Below are 25,103 nucleotides of genomic sequence, written 5' to 3' on the forward strand. Positions count from 1 at the left end.
ATCATTCAAGATTATTGAAATTGTGTAAACAATTTCAGTAAACATGCGTACGGATAGAGGGTGGATTAATTTACCACGCATCAGCACTCAGTACGAGAGAGGGGTAGAAGAATTTATAGAGTTTGCGCAACGTAATGCGAGTACAAGTGGTGATGATGAAGCCAAGTTCAGATGTCCCTGTGTGAACTGTTTGAATGAGAGGAAGTTGAACGCAACTGATATTAGGGAACATCTTATTTGTGATGGTTTCATACGAAGTTATACAGCATGGATATGGCACGGCGAATTAAAAGACTTTCCAACTGTCTCTCCAATGAAAATGTTTATGATTCCACAATAAATATGGAAGATCAAGCAGAAGAAGACAAATTAGAGGACATGATCCACGATGTTGGCGCAAAAGCTTTTGCCCAAGCGCATGTGTATGAAACGATGTCCACTGATGCGGAGACTCCTTTGTATGCGGGTTCAACTAAGTTCACACGGTTGTCAGTGGTGTTAAGGCTCATGAGTTTAAAGGTGAGCAATGGATGGAGTGATAAGAGTTTTACATAATTGTTGTCGTTGTTGAATGAAATGCTGTCAGATGGAAATACATTACCCAATCGTAATTATGATGCAAAAAAATTCTTTGTCCGATGGGTACGAAATAAACGGATACATGCATGTCCGAATGATTGCATATTATATAGGAATGACAATGAAGTTTTGATAAAGTGTCCAAAATGTGGGTTATCACGATACAAGTCAAAAAACAACGGTGAAGATGGTGGTCACACAGAAAAGAATGGTTCTGCTTTAAAGTAGTTTGGTACCTTCCACTAGTTGCCAGACTTAAGCGTTTGTTCGCGAATCCCAAAGACGCTAAAAACCTAAGATGGCATGCAGATGAGAGAACAATTGATGGACTGTTTCGTCATCTAGCTGATTTAAAGCAATGGAAAATTATTGATCAAGAATTCCCCCAATTTGGTGAAGAATGTAGAAATCTTAGGTTTGGCTTAGCTACTGATGGAATGAATCCATTTGGTAATTTAAGTACCAATCACAGTTGTTGGCTCGTTATACTAATAATTTACAACTTATCTCTGGATTGTGCATGAAAAGAAAGTACATGATGTTGTCAATGTTGGTATTTGGTCCAAAGTAGCCTGGAAATGACATCGATGTTTATCTAAGGCCACTAGTTGAAGACTTGAAGTTGTTGTGGGTGGATGGGGTTGAAATATTTGATGTCTTTGCTTCAGAAACTTTCATGATGCATGCCATGTTATTTTGCACCATTAATGACTTCCCAACTTACGGTAATTTGTCGGGGTACAGTGTGAAGGGTCATAAAGCATGTCTTATATGTGAAGAAAATACTGCAGCTCAACAATTAAAACACGGAAGGAAGATAGTGTATAATCGTCAAGATATTCTTCTCACAGCTATTGGACGACCTGAGCACCCAGGACGATTGTGTGGTGCTGAGACTGGCATAGGCATAAAACAATTTTTTGGGTCTTCCTCGCGTCCATATTCATACGAAAAGATGAAGGAGGACATAAGAAAAGAGATGACGCAGGAGATCACAAAGAAGGTTCGGGTAGAGTTGTATGATGAAGTTGCTAAATGGTTGCGTGCCAGTTCCAACATCATTATGAGGATTATGGCAATCGTCCTCTGTCATCTCTTGTAGCGGAACATGTTGTGCCCCCTACAAGTAAACTTATTTATTTTTGGTTAGTAATTTACTTTTTGCATAACCTAACATTTAATTTGACAGATAAAAGCGGTAAAGGAAGTTGTTCAGCTGCTGGTGCCCCAAGGGACGACATGGATGAAACTCGTCCATGTCAGTTATATATTCTTTCTGATACTGGGACCATGCTAGTGGCTCGTGTTACATTTTATGAGACAGCCACTGTAGTGCATGGTGTACAACTTTCAGAAGATGAGTTCAAGGTCACGGTGGATAAAGTTGTCATAGCAGATGTCGTTCTTCTGTGCCTACAGATGAGTTCTTCACTGTGGAAGAAGCATTTAAGTCCTTTGTCGCCTGACCTAGACATTTGGTTGGTGATGTATCTAATCCCCCAGTAAACACTCGTATTATATACTTCTCAATTTTAATATTTACTTCTAATTGACGTTATAACATAACCATTTTTGCATTAAACAGCAGATAGGTTAAGGGGGAAGTCCTACACCGAAGAAGACTCATTTATCTGAGGATGACCCTCTTGGTGTGTTAGACGAGCTTGCTAAAATCATTTCAGATGCGCCGATGAATGTACACTGGGATTCTACTACATTTGGAAGAGAAGCTCAGATCCCATTGTACTTGCATCAACAAGATGTTATGGAGCTTGCGTCGGGTAGAGAAGAAATTAATATTACACTCATTCAGCTGTGAATGATGTAAGTTTATGAAAAAATTTTTATATAAATTTATTTTATCAACTTACTTATATCAGATTATTTCTTCATTTTAGGTATATGTTTGATGTTAGTAACAAGAAGGGGTTCAACGATGTATATGGGTTCATTGACCCCTCTATGACTCATGAAATAAATAAATTTGATGATATCCAAACATACATCACCACCTGCTTTGGAATGGGGAAGGAGATATACTTTCTCCCTTATATACATGGGTAAGTGAAGTTTGTTAACTTCAACACATTCATTTATTAATTTTGGTATATGATTCATAAGTTATTATCAATTTCAAGTGTCATTGGCAGCTACTTGTGATCTCCATACCGAATAACACTACTGTCTGGTTTTGTTCATTGTAGAAGTCTCCTCCTAGCCCTCTTAGACATGTAGTAGATTGGTAAGAATCTCAATGTTTGACTTTTTTGTTATATAAATGTATGCTAAAGGAATTGTTTTTAATAATTCCCTTGCAACACATATGATGTTATCTGGGAGATCTACTGTTACAGCTAAAAAGCTTGCATGGGTTGCCCTTAGGGTTTGGTATTTTAGTCCATACTTTGTTACATTTGGTTCCATTCAAATGATGTTACTTAACATTTTATAATTATGATGATATATTGTAGTGTAATATATAAACGAGGTCATATGAATGTGGTTACTACGTCATGTTTTGGATGATGACCATTATTCGTGCACATTACACCAGTGGATGGGAAACGATATTATTTAGGTTTGAATTTTATTTTCCCTATAGTTCATATTTCAAATACACTAATTGAAATAATTGTATTTTATGCAGAGATTCAATAGAACTGCTCCAATTCCAGAGAAGTCACTTCAACTTGTGAGGAAAGCACTGACTAAATATGTAATTCATTTATATAATAGTATGTAGTAGATATTAGGATATAGTAAGTTCTAAGTTTATTTTTCCAAGTTGTTTGATGCTTTTCTACATTATTATTTGTTTAACTTTGTACATTACATTGATTTATGTTTCAAACTTGATTTATGATTACATTGGATTGATTTATGCTTCTAAGAAGTTGATTTATGATTCAATTGAATGTATTTATGTTTTATTATAATTTTCATTCAAAATATACGTTTCTAGATTCTTCTAAACTGTTCTGGCTGTAAATATATATGCAGGTCTGTTTCTGTTGTTGGGAATGTTGCAGAAACAGACCTCATTTAAAAAAAAACAAGGATCTATGCCTCGATTCAAGTCAAAACCGAGGTAGAAAAGCACCTTATGAACTCGGTTATAACCACACTATAAGCAGAAAAAAATAAAGGACTCTATTGCCTCGGTTCAAGCTACAACTGAGGCAGTAGGGTGGGAAATACGACCTCGGTTCCCTTGAACTGACGCATATAGTCTTACGAAAAAAAATAAAGAAACCAAAAACTATACTGCTTCAGTTATGGTTGAACCGATGTCAAATCATCTCCCTTTATGCCTCGGTTCACACCCGAGGCCAAAAGTATTACACTTTTTGCCTCGCTTGAATATGTCTCGGTTCGAGAACTGCTGCCTATAAGGAAAAACAACCACTGTCATTTCTCTGACTGTAATAGTGTGGTTTTTCCCCTTTTGAGGTTGAAAAGGAAGATGACTTGCATATTAGAGGAGGAAATGCGAATGAGAGACACAATTGAAGCTTGGAGTAGCTGTTAGGAGTCTTGGGGAAACCCCAGGTTTTCCACCATAGAGAGTGACTTCTATTTGTTGATATTAAATGTAAAACATTAAATCTTGTGTATTTTGTGATGTAAAACATTAGATGTAAAACATTAGTATTTGATTTTTGTGTTTAATGTTTGTTGTGGCTTGATCACCCATTGCTTGATTTGTGGTTCTTGATGTATTGAAAAATATGAATTGAACTTAGAGCTGTAATTGAATACCTATTTGAGCTTATATTTATAAATATAACATGATTCATTAGTAATTTTAATATTTTTGAATTCAATGCATGGTTTCTTGTTAAAGATTCAAGGAAATAAAACTTGATAAGTTACAATATAGGCTCAAAGTCATAGGTATAGGATTTGATTATGTTGGTGAGTTAATTTTGACTTGAATATGGAATTAAGATGAAATCTAATTTTGACAATTTTAAATACTTTATGTTACATTTCCTTGCATATCAATATGTTTGACGAAGATACCAAAAAGAGTTTCTTGTTCTTTCGGTAGTCATGCGAAATCGTTTACAATGTATTGATATTTGGTTTTCTGTTGGACAAACACAACGAGAGCTCGAAATTTTTTAAGATACACACATAGTGGCGAATTTTCTGTTATATTTTTTTTATAGTACTTCATGTAAATGTGATTTTTCCCATTTCATTTTCTTCCTCTAGTTGACGTTTATTACTTTTAATTTGAAAGTAAAAAAAAATTGTCCTTTCCTTTATCTAGCATGGATATTCAACTGATGGTGAGCTTAAACTGGGAAATTTTGAAATTTGAGGAACTATTACATGTCTGAATTTGAAAATGGATTGGCAAAATAGATTAGATTAAATAATTTAGAGAGATTACTAGAGTCATTTTCTTGTCATTGAAGTCATGAGTTAAGCTACCGTGTTCCACGTGACAACTAGATTTTCCGATAGAGTAACGTAACTCAGAAGAAAAAGATATACTAGAGTTGTAGAAGTATTCTAACTATGTTTTGTTAAAATTTGATTGATTTGTTGGATTAATTTATATAACATTTAAAACACATTTTCTTAGAATTTGATTGATTTGCTGAACTGATTTAGAGTATTTAAAACACTTTAATCTTCCATCATCACCACGTAGTGTAATTTTAAAAATCAATACACGTAGTGTAATTTTAAGTTATATAAACACGTGCTTCCCTCTTCATTGCGATAGTAGTGTATAACTCCAGTGTTCGGAATCCCCTCATATTTGCATTCTTCGAAATTGAGATATAGTAGAGAAAAACATCCACAATAATCATCAGAGTTATCCTATAAAAAAACTGGCCAATTTAACGCCATTCATTCCATTAAAAAAAGTCAATCTTTTTTTTTTTAAGGATGAAAAATGGAGGTGCATCCCGAAATGTGTGCCCAGGTCCAATTCTTCTTCTATTTATTTTTTATTTTGTGTTATTTGCACAAAATGGGCTTAAGCCCGAATGGAAGGGGTGCAATTGAAATATTGGGATGACACTTGCTGGTCCAGGCCCAATACCTCTTTTATCCTCTTCAATCAGAAACCACTAGAAACCACTAAGGTCTTCTTTCTCATCCAGAAACATGAAACAAATGGGAACGGGAGCTACTTCTTCACCACCCACGGTGACCACCATCTTCGACCAGCCCGCCGCACATCCCCGTGGCCGACCGAGAAAGTCGCCGGCGTCATCACCCATGCTGGGAGCACCGCCGCACCCTCCATGCGTTCGTGAGGCAAGCTCGGACACCGCGAAGCGTGGACTGCGATGCCGCCGCTCGAACCTCCATCGTCGGAGCAGTTTTGGCCTCCGTCTTCACTCCCTTCTCTTCACGCGAGATAAACCTTCTCATTCTGGAACAATGCCAGCCGTTCACCGTCGAGAGTTACAGATGCCACCAAGCTAGGGTCGCTGCCCTCCGTCGAGCTCGTCGCCGACCATGGAATCGAGCCTCCTCCTTCCTCTACTCCTTGCGCGCGAGGGGGACACTTTCCTTCGTGAATCGCCTCCCAGGCGAGCTCGGCCACCGCGCCGGCCAGGGTTCACTTCTTCATCGTCCACGACAGCTCCACGGCTAGTGTCACCGCACATCCCTTGGCCTCCTAAAAGCCACCGTCAGTGGTGTCGCCCGCGCCAGAAACGGTGTTGGCAATGTCGCCGACGATACCGCCGACGATTGCCTTCAATGTACTCTTTAGTATTCCAGTTTTTTGATTCCTTCCTTCTTCTTTTTGAATTGTTGGATTCTTTGTGATTATTGGCAAAAGTGAAGGATGAATCGTGATTGCTAGTGAGAGTCTGATGGTTGGGGGTTTTTGACAGTTGAAAGATGAAGTTGAAGTTGGGTATGAAAAGGAAGTTTTGGAGTGAATATGGTGGTGTTGGCCGTGAGTGATGAGGAAGAGATGGGATGAAGATTATAGGTGTTGGAGACGGTGTATGGAGCTGAAAGTAATGGATGAAGGGTTGAAGGCAATGGAGTTGGGAGTGAAAAGGAAGTGGTTTGTTGAGGTTACGGGTGTTGGCCGTGAGGTATTGGAGGGTGAGGATAGGTTGAAGATGAATCCTGGAGGTGGTATCAGGATGAGGATATTGATCTGATCGTGAGCTGTGGGGAAGAGATAGATGTTGGCCGTTCAGTCCTGTCCCCCCAAGACGAAGTGCACTCCTTAAATTGGCAGTCGCTCCCCTTTGTTTAGGGCCCAGAAATGATTCCCACTATCTTCCACTAATGATTCCCACTTCACCAACCCTCCAATTATGTCTACCAAATTATTCCAATGGTCCCCCAATCAAAGCTACCGACAGTTTCATCCAATAAGGCTTGCCCCCAATCAAACAAATTTCTCAAACAAATTTTCAAGCAGTTTTCTAAAAGAACTACGGAAAACTGATTTCTCATTCTTAATGAGAATACGTAGGAGCAAGGTCAATCCTTGTCGGGCCCAAAAAACTAAAAAATATATTTTGTTTATTTATAGTTTTATTTTAAGGGATAGTTAAACATTTTGAAAACCACATTCATATTCGTGTATTTAGTTAAAGGTACTGCCTTAGGGCAGGCGTTGTAGGGTGCTAACACCTTCCCTACACGTAATCGACTCCCGAACCAATAATCTCAGTTTCGCAGACCATGCCTTATCATTTTATGGTTTTTCCGTAGTTTTCCAGAATAAACTATGGTGGCGACTCCAAATCTCTTTTTCAAAACCCCGCGCGTTCTTTTTTCGGGTCGTCGTCCCGTCGCGATCCCGGTTGCGACATTAACAAAGATAAAATGAAAGTTGGATAAAAAATACACATGATTTGTGATTACTTGTATGATGATATTATGTTTCTGGACGTTAAATTTTGTAAAAAGGAAAGCCCATGGGCTGGCCCTGGCCTATAGGGCTTTAGGGGTTTTTAGCCTTGTGGGCTTTTTTAATAAAGAGTTTTTTTGGCCTTGTGGGCTTTTTTGGCCCCAACCCACATGGGCTAGGGCCAAATCTTATTAAAGGGGCTCATTTGACAGCTCTACCTATGTACATCTTTGACGTCAAAAAGAGAAAAATGATTACATGTTTATCCTAAAAACAATGTAATAGGCTTTTGTAAGTATACAGGCAAATTTAAAATAAAAATTATGGATTTAGAAAAAAAAATTTAAAATTATACAGGATTTTGTAAGTATACAAAAGTCTGTCTCCCACCACTTCATTTTGACACATTATTAAAGATGAAATCGTCCTTTCCAAAAACGATTTTAAAGTATAATCGATTATCACATATTTTTATTAAAAATTAATAAAAATATTAAAATTGCAGGATTGGAGACTTCTATAATGTATCTCACATTTTTACTTTTCTATTTTTTTTATTTCTTTATTAATTAAAATGATGATTTATAATTTGTAACTAATGTATTTAAATATATTTAAAATAATGTAAATTATATTTAATTAATAATTATTTTTTAATATTATTAAATAAATAAATTTTATAATTTTAATTACTTTTATAATTAAATTAAACTTTTTATAAAAATTTTAATTAAATAATTTATAACCATAATTATTCACGAAGTTACTTCTGGTACCACTCCAAAAGACCTCTTTTTAATGGAGGTACCTTATGTGTATATAAATTCATGTCTATCTCTTATTTTATATGATGTGGGACTTTGTTTATACTCATCGTATCTAGCGCCTTTGATGGCACCCAGCACGACCAACTCCTGGAGCATTGGCGCATTGACACTGAGTAGCTCTGATTGGTGCCTAACGCAACAATTCTTCTCAAATTTCACATTCTTCTTACTTCTCACAGATGCAAACATGTCTATCTTGGGACAAAAGCTTTTTTGTTACAAGATTAGACGGAGATTGGTGTTATAATTATATTAGTGTAACCCAAAATGTGATTAGTTACAAAAGCAATACAAAAATGAAAAAGATCAAATATACTAAAAGCTGCAAAAGAGTTGATTTTGTTAATAAAATATTAGTAAAATAATAATAAAAACTAACATTATCACTATGACTTTGGCTTGTCATGCGAGTTGGCTCATCCAAAGAATATATCATCTAATGTTTCTTTTGAAAATAATTTCAAATTATTTTGCTCACAAGGTAATGACTTATCTTATGAGTACAGGTCTAACCCTATCGTAACTACAAACAAGTACATAGTTTTGAAATTATTGACTATTACTAACCTTCAATATATTTTAAAATATAAATTAATTTTTCCCTTTTTAGTTAAATAATTTCTCAACACTTCTCTGGAACACTTCTAAGCTATATCACGTATTTAGTCTATCTAAATATCTCATTAGTTTTCTAATTTAATTTTTTTAGTAAAGTTTTTAAAATAATTTTTTTATGATACCCCACTTAGCTCAAGTGAGATCTCCTTAAGAACTTTCTTAGTTCTTTAAAAATCTCTACACATTAAATATTTTAGAGAACCCATATAAACATCATCACATTTTCTCATCTACAAACATTTTTCATTTTCATCTTATCAACTCACCTACACATTTTGTCTACTCTTAGCAAAAACAAAATCCTACACGTATAACATACTCCACCTTACTTACATATACTCTTGTCTATCTAGACACACATCCTCTACTCCTACACAGAATTTTTTGAGTTCTTAAAAAAAATGAAATTAACTTATGGATCAACTTTATCTACAATCTAAAATATTTTCAATATAGATTCCTATATAGTACACCTATATCTATAAATTCTGTTATCACAATTATAAAATTATAAATTTCACTTTTCATACTATGTTTCATAATAAACACTTAATCTCAAATTAATATTATGAATTATCTAATTCAAAATAATTTTATATATCATTAGTAACAAAAATATAAAAGCTTGTATCAAAAACTCCAACATATTGTAACAAATAACACTAACCATACATCTAATTTAACTTTATTAACACGGTTGATTCTACGAGAATAATCTGTCAGTCATAAAAATAAGTCATTTTTATTTTATTAAAGAGAAAATAACACCCAGAAAAATCAAAGAAGAAGAAAGAATTTTAAACTGCATCAAATAAATGAATACTCATAAAAAGAAAAATCCAATCCATTTTATATATCAAACAAAAATAAAGAGATAACAAAATTTGTCTCTTACCTTGATTTTATTTCTTCTCCAACTTTGTCATGAATTTGAGAACTGGACAATGCAACTTAATCTTATAAAAAAACAATTTTGGAATAATTATGAAAGGAATAACACATTCTTCACCGTGTATAGTCTCTAGCACAACTCTGGGACACTATTAACATCCTCCCATTTTCGCTGTCTAACAAAGTTACTCGTCACCATTCACAAAATTGACAATGTGATCATGTAATCATGCATACTTAGTCACTAGACATGCAAAATTTAGAATTATTTAATGATAATATAGCTGTTATAAAATCTGTGTAATGGTTTTCTAATTTTAATTTTAAGTAAAAATACAATGTGTCAATTGATTGTTAAATATAATATATGCACTAATAATATAAATATATATTTTTAAAAACTTATCTTAAAAAATTATAAGAAAATTATCCTTCTTTAATTGATAAGATAGAACATTAGGCCTCTAAATTAAAAGCTAGCATTGATTAGTCGCTTTTATGACAGGAGGATTTGTTTTATCTGGGGATGAGTGTATAGAGAGAACTATCTTTATATCAGGAACAAGTACAAAAACTCATCTGCACTTTTTTTAGTACCTGAGCTGTTATGACTATGATCACCCTTGGCTGACTTCATATATTAATTTTATTTAATTATTAATAAAAAAAGTCAATTAAATTCCTCAATTTTAAAAATACAATAATATAAATATTTTAAACTTCTATCCAGTTTCTTATTTTAAATAAATACTACTATTAACTTTTCAGAAGAATACAACTGTTAACCTTTTAAAACTCTGAAGATGACAGTTAGTTTTATAAATTATACATAAATTAAATTAAACCCACAACTACTTTTGTTAACCATTTCACTATTCATTTAGTAAAAAATAGTATCATTACATTATAAAGAAAAATTAGAAATTAGAAAAAATAGTAAAAATATACATGCTTGTCTTATAAGTGGAAGTACCATGTTTCTCTTATAAACTCTCTACTCTGAATATGATGAGTGAATATCAACATATTTTAATTATGGTTGAAAATACAAATATATTTTATTTCTCCTATATAGGTAGACCCAAACTTTCTGTCCAATTGCTTTTAAACTATTTTTTTCTTTTCATCTTTCATTTAATTATTTAATTTAAAAATATATGTTAAATAGTATATTTTATTTTTCTAAATTTGTAAATTTGAACTATTATATATTACTCTTAATTTTTGTCACTATAATGTTTTTCATACAAACACTTAATTTAAAAGTTTTTTGTTTCTTCTTTTAGAATTGAATCAATAGTTTTACATACTCCTTTGTATGTTTTTCATACAATGCGCTATTCTTATATGCAACAAATACTAATAGTTCATGTCAAATAGTGCTTGAGGTCATGGTATTGAGTCCCACCACTTAAAGCCACAGAACAAAAAATGAGCATTTCATAATGGCAATGCAACAGTCATGATCACTACAGTGGTGATCCGATGTTTGGATGATGACGGAGAAAGAGGGACAGAATTGCAGAGAAAGAGGATATTAGTGTTTTTGAATGAATGATGAATAAATAAATATCTAATGAATAAATAAATATCTAAAGAAGAACGACAGAAAAAAACCCTTAAATATACACAGACAAAGAAATGTTCTGAATAGCTTATGATTTAAATAGATTATATTCATAAACTAATATATACCTTTATACTATACTCATAATTGATTGAGAACCATAAATAATCAAGACATTCTTTTATTATTATAATAATAACAATAATAGTAAATAATTAAAAATAAAAAATAAAACAATCTTTTAATTTTTACTATTCTTTTTTAAACAGAATTTTTCTTAACTCTAACAAAACAGCAGAAGCAGCTTTTTATCTCTTAACAAAACAGCTATCTCTTAACAAAACAGCATGCGCATTTTTTATCCTCTTCTTTTTGAAGGGAGAAAGGGAAAGGTTCAAAGCATATTCGTACCCAGCTCTGCAACATGGTCTGCTTAGTTCTCTCTATATTCTCTCTGGACAAATACCCAGTCAAACAAGAATTCTGTCATGTTTCAGAAAAGCCAAGATTTCTATAAAATGTTCTCTTTTCTCTATCTTTCTATTGTTGACAGAAGGATTCGATTTAAATTCTGATTTTCATTCAATAATCTCAAAGGGTTTTTTTCCTTTTTTCGACATTTGCAAACCAAATATAAATTATGTCATTTGCATTTCATAATTTTATATGGCAAGAATTCAGTAATATGAGAACCAATGTAAACCAGACTAACATTTGGACTAACTTGGCATTCATATTCATATTTTTTCTAGTGTTTGTAGTTTGGTCAAGATAACTATGAAGAAACAAACAAACAAAAAAAAAAGTAATAATCAATGCACCATAACTGACAAGAATCATAGCTAAAATGAATCTCTAGACTTTCAATTATATTCTCAATTTCTCATATCATAAATTATGGACATAGCTGAGGTTGTTGTGCCATCACAAATAATAAGAATTATCTAGATTTCTGTAACCCTTCATTTGATAAGATATTAGAGCCTAACAACAGATCTTTCTCTTAGATCAGATCTTCCTTAGATAACTGTTAGAATCTGGTGATTTAAAAATACACTATCTGCATAGAATTTCTTGTGTCAACACAGGTAAATGTTACTTGAATCACATTGTTTAAAAAACATTGCTACTTCCATAGAAATTAATGCATTTTTAATTTGTACCCATGAAAGTACTCTTGCCAACAATCAAATCAATATCAATCTCAACGAGAACAGAAGGAAACAATTAAAGAGCTAAAATGCAAATTTAAACTAAGAATTTTAAAAGCAGATAACACTGAGACTAAGGTCCCTAACAACCCTTTCATCCCTGCTTCATACAAGTTCAAGATTTCATAAACTTAAACCTTCCATTCCCCAACAGAAAGTATCAATCAATCTGAAGTAACATGAATTGGGACAAGCACAAACACCAAAATCAAATGCATCACATTAGACTTTGCAACCAAAACATACACTCTAATTCAACCAAAGCCCAGAGTCAGAAAAACCTCAAACAATTTCTTTCTTGTTTTCTCTTTCAAGCAAATTGCAACCACTGAATCACACGACTTAATTAGCTTAATCTATAAAAATACAACAAGTTCTTTACAGTAATATCCATGATTATTTTAATCTGAATATAAATTTCCCCACATAATCAAAGAAAACAAACACCTCAAGTAATCAAAAAATCCAAACAGAGAAAAAACACACCAGAAGCTTGCTAAAAAAATGCTTTTCCTAGATGTAGATTCTAGGCATCGAGATCTATAACTGGATCTGATAAGCAAATATTGAAGTAAAATTAAAAAAAACTGGTAAAAATTTACTGGTAATATAATCTTGGAGATGAGATCTGAGCGAGTGTAACCAGACATCGACACAAACCTTCACTGCGGCCTCCGATTCAGTTGATGCAAGGCGGGATCCAATTCGCCGCCGGCTACCACTTCACCATTTTGCCGCAAAAACCGGTTCCCGACCTGCACCAAGCGAATTAGAGACCGCACAGTGATAGAATCATAATCTCGTGTGCGCAATCACATGGAAATCACTGGTAAACCACCAAACAAATTTCTCTCAGTTTCATCCAAGAGAAGAGGTAGTGAGAGAAAGAATTGAAGAGAGAAGACGAAGCCAACCCCCAACCCACCCTATGTGGTGACCGGGTAAAGATTGGGTTAGCGTTAGGTTATTTATAAAGAGCACAGACGAAGGAGATAGGGACACGTGGTTGCTCACGCTCTCGCTGATGCCATTAATACTGTGCAAGTGGTTATTTTTTCTTTTGAAGACCAAAGCGTGGCATGGAGAGATTAAAATTGAGGCTTGGATTTAGAAAGATTTACTGAAGTAATGCCATTTAGTCGAAGTACGTTGCTGCACGTGCGTGTGTTTCTGTGACTGCAACGTGTTTCTGAGGTGTGAGGCGCGTTTCACTTTTGGACTCGCATTTACCAAATTATCCGTGGGATTGTAATTTGGGCCGCTATGGACCGCACTTGTATGCTGGATCATGGACACAATAAATAAATGAAATTACTATCTTGCAGACTTTTTTTTTATCACTGCTGCTATTTGAGGAAAACAAATTAAAAACTATGTTTTATATAGTCAAAGTTAGGCAAGATTTGAGTGATGAAATGGTTGGTCTCCACTGTGCAAAAGCCTCTTTTGGAGGAAATTCACTGTGTCAAAGTTGACAAGCAATCAAGGAAAGAAATAGTAGGAGTTGAGTTAGATAGCAAGATTTAACCAAACACTGAATATTTAACCAAACTTAGCTTTAAAAATTTATTTGTGATTAAAATTATATTAGCTTCAAAGTTGAATCTCTTCTTCTTCCATACACCACTTTTTTGTGGGAAGTTATGCAATAAATACCACAAAAAAATAGACTCTGAACATTCTTCTTTGTGATGTACAAAGACTATAGTGCACTTGGTCCACCATTTTCGAAGAACATCCACCTTACTGCAGTTTGTTCTTGGTAGATATGCATTATCTCAAAGCTGGTGAGATGTAGTACTAACTGTACTGATAAATTCAATTGTTATAAGCTAGCAAATAAATATATATACATATGATTCCTTATAATGTGTGTACTCAGGTCACTATCACTAAATTTTAGTTAAAATAAACAATGGAGTATAAGTTTTTATAAAATAAGAAACTATTTATCCAATCACCAGATAATTCTGAAAAGTTTATTTCATAACATATGAAGAAATTATAAGTGGGCTAGTAATAAATGTTGAAGGGGTGGTGAATATACAAATCTTCAATAACTTCCCTTTTTTATTTCTTTTGAATGATAGAATAACTCAGTATGCGAGCAAATATTTTTTCTAAAATATGTATTTATAATTTCAGATTTAAGTTATTATTATATAGATTATATATACAAAATTGTACATTAATATAAAATCATGTATTTTATTTTTAAATGTAAATTAAAATTGATATAATATCTATTTTTTAAAATTAGTAAAATTTGAATATTATTATTATTATTATTATTTATCTTTAATAAATTTTGATATAAATAATAATGATATAAAATTTTAATTTAATAGTTAAATAAAAAAACTTATTTTTTATATTAAATTATTAACTACCTAATTAATATATATATATATATATATATATATGTATGTATATGTATATGTATATTTATGTATGTAGAATTTACATTAAATGTCAGACAATTAATAATTTGTTAAAAAATTGAATAACATTTACTTTGAAAATTACTTTTCCCTAATAGCTAGAATATTGTGTTTTGGGAAAATATTACTATTTAATTGATAATAAAAAAGTAGGTAGTGATTTATAAATTAGATTTATATATTTTATTATAATTTTAATTAATAAAGGAGTTAACTTGTAATAAATAGACTTATAGTTACAAGAACTGGAAACACTAATACACAAAAGGAAGGTAATATTGGGTACAAAACCTAATATTGAGAGACTATTGCGATGCAATTTTCTTGGGAAGGAGATTATTTCAATTTTCTAATAGTGAAATTCAAAGAATGGCAACATAAGAAGTAAATTTTAATAGTAAATAGTTTGACTTTGTAGTAGAAAATGATACCATAGAGAACAAATGTACATATTTGTAGTCTAAGAATGCTAGCATATTATGAAAGAAATCTTAAATATAGATGGTACAACCTTTGACTATTCTTTTGGTAGGAAACGTGAGATGAAAGTTCAAACTATAACTTAATGTTACACCTGTTGTACTATCTATGATTTGATTTTTCTTGTTATAAATTAGAAAGTTATTTATGTATTTGGAGGTTTGTTAAGGAATGTGTAAAAAAACTAAGTGAGACTAAATTTTATATTAAATATAAATGAAAATTATAAAAAAAATATTTAATATCTTAATATTTTGAGTAGAAAATAATATTAAACCTTTTATGTAAATTTCACTTAATTTTTTTTATATAAATTTAGAATCTGATTAGTCTATATACATAATTAATAATCAACTTACATTTTGCATAATTTTATAAAAATTTGCTATAGAAACAGATTTTTAAATATTGTAAATAAAAATAAATGATTTTGAAATCACCTTTCGTTTATCACATTTAAACATAAAATTCATTTTATATAGTCAATCACAGAGCTATCTTCCTAACAAATAAAGTTAATGGGAAAACTCTCCTTCCTACAATAACAAAATTCTCATATCTTTTGACGAATAATGATACTAATGATACTGAAATTTTTATCTTTACAAATAACTGAGCACACCCATCATATCTATTAATGTTGAAAAGGTTAAACACGTTGTTTTAAGTCTAAAATTAATTTAATTATTATAAAAAATCAGAAATTTTAATATTTAATAATAAAAATGTTATCTTTATAATAATATTATTATCTTTAATTATTTTAGCTCAAATAGTTAAAAAAAATTATATATAATATAATACTATCAAAATTAACATATTAATTGATTTTTTATATTTTTCTTTTAAAATAAAATTAAAATTAATCTTTCAAAACACATAAAAATTATCCAAAATTAATAACTTTTTCTGAAAAAAAAAAGTAACCTAATATTTCCCATCAAGCTCAATCCCAACTAATGAAATTAATTATTATTCTAAGATTGAATACAGCATGACGTGGGTAAAAATGAATGCATAAAACAGTGCATTTTCAGCACAATAAAAAGAAGTGTTTCACTATGTAAAAGTTACTTTTCTCTGTTATTGTAATATCTTGATTGCCTAATGGTTTGATTAACTTTTGACAATTTGAGCTTTGAATTCACTTTATGTTAAAGAGGTGCTGGGATATTCTCTAAACAACTATTAATTTATCTATGTTTCTGAATGTTTTCTAAGTCGTCAGAAAGGAAGAGAATAATTATTATGTCTTGCTTTTGCTTTCTAGATGAATATATAGTTGTTGTTTCTTTTTAATACTTACTTTGAAATTCTAGAATAATCTGTGAGGTCAGGAGTGAGGTGTCAAAAGGTTTTTTTTTTCTTAACATCAGTAAAATCATTGTTGTAAAACATGTAAAAAACATATAGTGCTAAATAATTTATTTGGTTAAAAAAGAGAAAATTAATAAGTGTTATTACGTGGAAAGATATTTTCATTTTTATAGTTCTATAAATAAAAAAACTTTTTTGATTTTTTTTTTTGCTAATTTAATTATTGTAGTTAGCTAGTGAAATCTATTAGTTAACTCTAATGTTGATAGCATCTTGACATTACAAGTCAACAAATTTGTTAACTCATGTCACTTCCAATACAAAAACACTAAAATTAAAAATCAAATACTTATCGAGTTAAAAAAACATACTCGTAAATATTAAAAGACGTATTTATAAATTATAGTGAAATAAAATATAATATATTTACATAAATGTATTCAAGTGTTGAAATAAATTTAAATTTTAAGATTTTATTAATAATTTTGTTTAAATATTATTTTATTAATTTTTAGATAAAGTAATATTTAATTTGATAAGTAGTTATGATTTTGGATTTATCCAGATACAATATTTTATGATAGATTAACCAGATTTTATTTTTAAGATAGTTGATATTTTATTTTTATTTTTTATAATATTGTAAATGTTATGATTATTTAAAGTCCTTTAATTAAAATCAATAATAAAACTTAATTTGAGAAAAAATATTTGAGTATATTTATTGTGAGAATTTTCCAACAACAAAGTGTTATCCTAAAAGATGATTGATTATACTTGGATTTGTATTCTAATTCTTGATTTGACTATTTCAATAATAAAAGAATATAACAAGGATATGTTTCTAATTAAATATTATAGAAACAGTATATGTTTGTAATTAGATATTATAGAAAAAGTAATAAAATAATAGAAATACTAGTTGTGAGGCAGATGTTAAAGAAAAATAAGAATGTCAAAGTACAGTAATATCTTACATAAATTTATTTAAAAAAAACATTTATAATTATAGGATAAAATTGAACTTAGTAGTGAAAACTCGTAGACTTGGCATATTATTTAATATTTACAAAATTACATAGTTTTTAGAATAACTTGATATTTAATTTACAAGGTTAATTTTTATGTCATAAATCTAAATATATTTTATTACAAACATGATAGATCCATAGGTTTAAGCTTAAAAATAAATGAAATACATCTTTCTTTTAATTTGTTAGACTTTATTTAAAAATATATATTTTACATATTATTATTTGGTCAACCAACTGGTTCAGTAATCCAAGAATTTTATGAGTACATAGTGAGAACGAATAAGAAACTAATTTAATTTAAGGTATGAACTCAAATAATTAATCGGAAAAGCTGCTAAATAAGTTATTTTAACATTAGCATCGTTTATCAGCTCTTTTAACCTCACTCAATTGTGACAAGGTTTATTATTATAAAAATTTTACAACAGTTACTTAAATATAATTTTTATTTTATTTAAAAATAATTTTTAATTATTAATTTCTATCAATGATATTTTTTTAGTTAATCATAATAGAATTTACCAAGATAATCCGATGAATTGACCCAAAAATGTTCGCAAAACAAGTAAAGCTGTAACTTTTTTTAAAAGTAAAATAATTTTCTCTGTAAAAAAAATATAAGAGTAAAATATGTACAATTATCATTTATCTTTTATCTCATAAAGTCAGATGTAAAAGACAAACAATATACAACAAAAAGAAAATCAGAAATTCAAAATTACGGTAAATTTTTCAAATGAAAATGGTATCACATTTTATTATTTAGTTGACCCATAACTTATTTTTAGAGTTAAAAATATAGATCTAATGTAAAATAGTATTTAAAAGTGAAAATCAAATAAAAATAAGAATATATTAAAATCTTAACTAAGTCGTCTTATTTATATTTACAATATATATATATATATATATAAGTATAATTAGGAAAGTTAAAAAATACAAAGATGAAAACACTGCTCAAGTCAAATACATTATTAATTAGCACTAAATAATATTTTTTTTTTCTAACTAGTGCCCTTTAGATTTGCTCTATATTTAATTCTTTTACTGGAATTCTATATAATAATATATTTAATTGCTTAAAAAGTATATGTTCAATGACATTACAAACAATTCGTTTAATCTTATAGGAAGTTGCTTTTGTTTATTATCCCATATATATATATATATATAGAACTTGTTAACATGGCTTATTGTAATTAAAGTGACTAACCAAGCACCATAGTGAGACAAGAATGTCACGTGCAACAATTGTTCTAATATGAGATCAAGTTCTTAACTGTTAAAACATAAATTGAGAATAAAATAAAGATGTTACGAACTTGTTTTTGTGAAATCGAAATAATAATAAACTTTATAAATATTAACAGTTAAATATCATGAAGAAAACTTTTTATTACTCCATCACCCCATCACCATGTTGGTAAACTCACTTTTAGTTTAGTGACAAAAACATGGAAAAATTGTAAACCCTAAAAAGTAAGTAGCCTGAATAGTTTTACTGTTGGAGATGCTCTTAGGAAAGAAAAAGAAATAGATGTATATGTGGAATAGAGTAGAAGAGAAAAAGCACATTCCCACCTTCCTTTCTCTAATTATTATTTATTGTTGCTGAAATCGTGGTAAAACTCGTGGGTGCTATATTCTCCCTCCATAGCTACACACTAGTACATATAAAAATAGAATATATGCCAAAAGTAGAGTAGGTTGCACATAACTATAATAAGACCTTCACATTATTCTAATGCCACAAAAGCCTTATATTTTATTTGCAAAGTGCGCGCTACATACGTCAATGTTGTTTCACCAATCAAATTGGATAAGTATCCCAAAGTAGAGCACATGCTTCAACTCAAATGTAAGAAAATATCTTTATCAATAGTTATATTCGAGATATTATCTTTTTACTATTAACCAAATTAATCTTTTTTAAGAGGTAAATTTTAAGTTAATTCATTAAGTTAATCTTATAAAACTGAGTTATAAAATAAAGTTTATACTCAAATCTATTTTTTAATTGAGGTGAAATTTCCAATCATCAAAACTCGTAAATGTGTACCCTACCAAATGAATATAGAAAAACTTGATCCCGCGAGGGCCATCCACTACTGAATTCAATATAAGAAAGATGGTGACAGGAGTGGAAAAGTGGGATGATGGAATGATCTGGCTAGACATATAATAATATGCTTACAACACTAGGCAAAACTTATGCCACATTTTCTCATGTTGCTTTATCTAGACCTACCATAAAAGAGACTTAAAGGTGCAACTACTATATTTCCTCATAATACAACAATCAAAGAAAAATGTATCCCTCATGGGACCCCAACCCCAACCCCAACCCCAACCACACACCAATTACTCATATCCCTGCCTAACAGGTGTCAATGTGTGATTACCCTTTGGAAATGTCTCAAGTCTCTCCACATTTTTTACTACAATGTTGAAAAATTGTGGATAGAGCCTCAACTTTTTAAGGCTTGTAAAGTACAGGCAAGTCCTAACTCTAGATGTTGACGCTTTTGGTAAAGTTTAACTCATGCTTTGCTTTTAGCACCTCGTGCTAAAAGCCACAAATTCAGGTATCATACAATTATATATAATGGATTTGGATTGATTTAAATCTTTTCATTTTAAGAAAGTGACAAAGCGAGAAATCGTATTGTGTTTTGTGTGTATGATAAAGAGATGAAAAGAAAAGAAACAAGTGCAAAACGACGTGATTGATAAGATAGAAAGACATGGAGATAACAACAAGATTAATGCTGTAAAATATTACATAAACAAAAGAACAACTTTTTGTGAGCTCTGGAAAATGGTAAATAACACAAAATCTTGTTTCCTAGCTGGAAACTGAGAAAACAGAATATCTCAACACAGACACACCAGATAACATACATTCCTCATATTGTACAAGCAGTAAAAGAACTTAAATTTCAGATTACACTGCACGTGATATCATACAACAGAAAAGAAAAGAAGCAGCAATATGTAGCTAAAGAAAAAGAGATCAAACCGGATCATGGTTATGGTTGATCCATAGGACGCAAAACTAGTGGTGCCAGCATGCGAACAACCTTAGGTAAGGTAGGGTAGGATAGAGTGCCAAGAATAAACAAATTGAAACTTAAAAGTGCAACAACATCAGATGCAGGCTTGTTTCTAATGGAGGAGAAAAACTGCACCACACTCTTCAAGGACATGCCTACTACGGCAAAGAGAGCCACCACAAGAGGCATGCAAGGATCCTCAGCTTCCCACACAGTGACTCCAACCACAAGTGACATAAGGGCAGTGAAAAGTGATTGTGACAGAGCAATGTCTCGATGATGGTCCAGTGCTAGTGTTTCCATCGTTTCTACATCCTTTGTGATCATTTCGGGATTAACTGACCCTGACTTTGAACCGGTTTTCAAGAGTTTAAGCAACTCACTTCTGGTTTTGCTCTCATCTTCCCCAATATCTTTGCTCGTTCGAAGATCTTGAAGGGAAATCTTATTGAATTTCTCACTTTTGTTTTCATCTCTGGAGCCCTTTTCTCGAATTTCTTTCAGCCGAAGATTTTCATTTCTCTGATCCCGCAACTGCCAAGAGACACGAGTCACAGACAAGACATCAAGTGAGGAAAAACTATTCCATCATGCAGGTAATACAACCCAGTTGCATGAATATTATATATTTACCTTTCCCTCTAACTTTTCAATTTTTGCAATGGCCATATCATGCTCCTCTTCAATCTCTGCCAATAGTATTTCCACCATTCTGCGCTCTTTCACAGCCATTTGAAAATGTTCTTGAAGTTCTTTCTTCTCCCTCACCAGATTCTCCAGCTCTATCTTCATTTCATGCAGTTTTTGTTCTAGCTGCAATAACAACATAACCTCCATTGGATCTAAGCATAAGATAAACTACATGCTTAGGGAGAAATGGAGAAGAATAAGGCGGTGGCCACTCTAACTGCATCAACCGACTCCCCCCAATTCTTGATAACGATGATGATCAAAGAAGGGGAAGATCAACAGGCAAAAACATAAGCCAACCAAATGAAACAAAACTTAACATGTATTTAGCCTATCAAAGGAATGGTTCCATATGGTGTAGTTCTCCTCTCCAAGCTTCTTTAGTGCTATATTTAGTGCTAAATCTTCAAACTTCAATCAACACATTAATGAGTTAGTTGTTAGCTAAATATAAATAAGGGAAGAAGGATAGGAGAGATCTAGGCTTGTCTTTATTGTAAACTAAGCATGTTCTTTGAGAATGCAGAAATCCCTTGTGAAGGGGAAACCTTTGGTGGAGAGATTTCTCTCCAATTTTTTGTTCTATCCATCCTATTGAATAAAAATCTTCCTTTTTTCTTTCTTTCCAATTCTTAGTTCCTAATAAATAGGTCCTACCTGCTGGATCCCAAATAATGATGAAGAATAGGGGGAAGCATTGGAGAAAACTGCCACTGTGCAAGGCCTGCAACTGGTAGAATTAAAATCTGCTATGGTTCACGTCAAAGATTTGCTAATACAGATGAAAAACAGGAAACCATCATCTGTTGAAGGGGAAAAATTCTGTTAATAAGGGTGAGAAATCATCGGAAGATGAGGGGGGAATAGTAGGTTTGAAGGAAGAACATAAACCCTATCAATCCAGCTCTATACCGTTCTTCAGCATTATGAAAGGGAAGGTGTTGGAATCTTATTTGAGCCAAATTAATTTGTACTATGCTGATATGAAAATCAGTAATTCCAAATTAAACATTTTTTGATTTACGGGAAAATGAATACCAAATGAAAACTAACCTGCCTCTCCTTTTGAAAGACATTCACTGCTCTTGCAGGCAGGGAAATAAGCCCACATGTCCATGTGATAACACTTAATACTATGTTTACATAGACGCTAATAGTAGTCCTGATCAACTCCGTCCAAGTATATATGACAGTTAATGCGATTTTGATACCAAACCAGAATGCCAGATTAAGGAGAGAGAAAGGCTTCGTCACCAAGAGTATTATGTTGGCCAATAGCTCCAAAATCAACGCCATTTATTAGTAAAATGAAAGCTCTTCCTCCTCCAGCATTACATGTTGAAAATGTCCATAGTGTTTCACCATGCAGCATCCTGCAATATCAATAAATTCATGAGAAAAAATTGCTGAGGACTAAATATCAATAAGCAGAGAATTGTTAAGCTTCACTGGACTAAATAGAGTAAAGCACACGTCTTTGGTGGCAATTGTGCAACTATAAAGATCTAAGTGTGAGTCCAAGTCCCACATTAGATATAGATATATAAATGAAAAGGTAGAACAAGTCCCACATTAGATATAGATATATAAATGAAAAGGTAGAACATTATATAAAGGTAAAAGATCCAATAACACATGACCTTAAGATTTAAGTAAAGAATTGTGTCATTGTTTTTGGACTAGACCCAACAGACTTCGTTAGAAATAGGAAATTCATCTCATATTACAACAAAAAGGCTTTTCAGTAAAAACTGGATGGCTTTCACTCTTATAGTTAGGAATCCAACGATTGATTTTATTGCTATAGGATAGAAAAAAAGAGAAAGAGTTCTCCTCTTTCAAGGACATCTGTACTTTCACAACAAACTTATTGCTCAGTCTTCTTAAATTATACAAGACAGAATGCTTCCTTTTCCCTTACTCTACTATTTATCTGGTTGACTACTTTAGCTAACTGGTCCTCTAACTAGTTTCACTTTGTCCAATTCTAAAAGTTATATATCACTCCAAAGAATTATACTAACATTCAAATCAAATTCAAAGTGTGATCCTTAAATTTAGGAGTTGGTCTTGATTTTAACTACTAACACAACACTAGTTAAACAACTCTTTTTTCCTAATGACCGCTTCCCGCAAACTATTATTACAGATAATTGAATTGTGTAAGTTATTTAAGCAGAATACTGAATTTGCCTACAAAACAGATGCATCTTTTATTCATAGGTCAAATGGTATTTGCTGAAGATGAATACATCACATTAGTGAATGATCAAACTAACGTCTCATCATTTGCACATAAAATCCCTTAACTTACTATGACCGAATAATTGGAAGAATTCTTCTATGTTGGATGAAACCCATATTCAGAATCCAATAGTCAATAAACAATAATGATGCCAGTTGGGCAAAGGATTATAACAGAAAACCTTTTACTGAGTCTGTTGGTGTACTCTATGTGTTTATTGGATTTCATGAACTAGTAAAAAGAGGGAACCCAGTTCCAGAATCAGAAATTTACTAAAAGCTCAAGCCTATACCGTCTAGTGTCCACGGTATCAAGGATGACAGACAAAAGTATATTAGAAGTCTATATTAAGAGAATCTACTCGAGCATCAGGAGAGAGGACCAAGAAAACATGATAAAAACCCTCAAACCCCTCTGCATGTCTAGCAGGGATACCGATGAAAGGGGCACCAAAGAGAAGCTAAAGTAGATTACCCTGTATCCTATATCAATGGCAAAAACAGGAACTTTTCTTGAACTATATCAGTCTTTACCATTGAACTTTCACCAAATGCCGTGCCATCAAATAACTGCACGAACTGCGATTGATAGAATAAGGCTAAATGTGAAAAATACTAGAAAGTCACTTTGATGAAACTAACCATAACCATCCACGCGCAATAGCATAACTTGAAAATTGAAATATCTTCCACGACAATGAATTCACGAGAAGAACGAACATTTACAGAAATGATCAAGACCCAGATAACCAAAAACGTGAAAGCCAATTTGGATGTGAGCTGAAAGCTCGGGAAAAGAGAAGGTCAAACCTTTGAAAGGTGGTGATTCCAAAACGATGAAACAAAACCGGGAAAAAGAAAAAGACATTGAAGCGAAAGTGTGGAAAAATACGTTGGCAGGAAGAGAGTAAGAGACTTACTACTGAGCAGAGCAGAAGGAAAAGCCGAAAGAGAAAGACAAGTGAAAGGAAGAAGAAGAGCCTGCTGCGTGCAAAGACAACCTATGTAGAGCTTGAGTTTGAAGAGATTCATGATGAATAGGTGGCAATGAAATCTTCCTCGACCTGCCACGTAAAATGTAAAGATGTATTTTACACTTTACATAAACCTTATCTCAATAGAGAAATTTCCTTTATTTGTTCCATGATTCTATTGGGAATTTGACTAATATTCTTTCAGTAAAACTTTCAATTTTAGTCATGTTTGGTGCTGATAATGTTTAGATTCAATTATTTTAAAAAAAAAAAATTTAGTTTTATTTGGATAAAGTATACGGTGGTTTCACATTGAGAGTTAGAAGCATG

At 31.7% G+C, this 25,103-nt stretch overlaps 1 protein-coding gene and 1 long non-coding RNA gene across 2 annotated transcripts; both read right to left on the reverse strand.

Moving 5' to 3' along the window:
- Positions 1–9,699: 9,699 nt before the first annotated feature.
- LOC148195300 (uncharacterized) lies at positions 9,700–13,560 on the reverse strand. The gene is made up of 2 exons (XR_015780665.1): positions 13,201–13,560; positions 9,700–11,783 (listed from the first exon to the last, which is right to left on the reverse strand). It is a non-coding gene; the product is annotated as an uncharacterized LOC148195300 (long non-coding RNA).
- A 7,126-nt stretch (positions 13,561–20,686) lies between these two features.
- LOC124821039 (uncharacterized) lies at positions 20,687–24,858 on the reverse strand. Its single transcript, XM_088094873.1, has 4 exons — positions 24,720–24,858; positions 22,609–22,928; positions 21,499–21,678; positions 20,687–21,399 (listed from the first exon to the last, which is right to left on the reverse strand). The coding sequence occupies exons 2-4, from the start codon at positions 22,849–22,851 to the stop codon at positions 20,842–20,844; spliced, it is 981 nt and encodes a 326-aa protein (XP_087950999.1). The 5' UTR covers positions 22,852–22,928; positions 24,720–24,858; the 3' UTR covers positions 20,687–20,841.
- Positions 24,859–25,103: the final 245 nt, after the last annotated feature.

Source organism: Vigna umbellata, chromosome 7, assembly GCF_029865625.1.
Source record: "Vigna umbellata cultivar VRB3 chromosome 7, Vumbellata_1.0, whole genome shotgun sequence".
Classification (NCBI taxonomy): domain Eukaryota; kingdom Viridiplantae; phylum Streptophyta; class Magnoliopsida; order Fabales; family Fabaceae; genus Vigna; species Vigna umbellata.

Bases quoted from the DNA above. Each gene is read 5' to 3' on its own strand.
- LOC124821039 (XM_088094873.1), bottom strand. From the start codon at position 22,851: ATGGCGTTGATTTTGGAGCTATTGGCCAACATAATACTCTTGGTGACG. The intron at 21,679-22,608 runs GTTAGTTTTCAT...TTGTTATTGCAG, and splicing joins TCTTTCAAAAGGAGAGGCAG to CTAGAACAAAAACTGCATGA. The intron at 21,400-21,498 runs GTAAATATATAA...GTCTCTTGGCAG, and splicing joins TTGAAAAGTTAGAGGGAAAG to TTGCGGGATCAGAGAAATGA.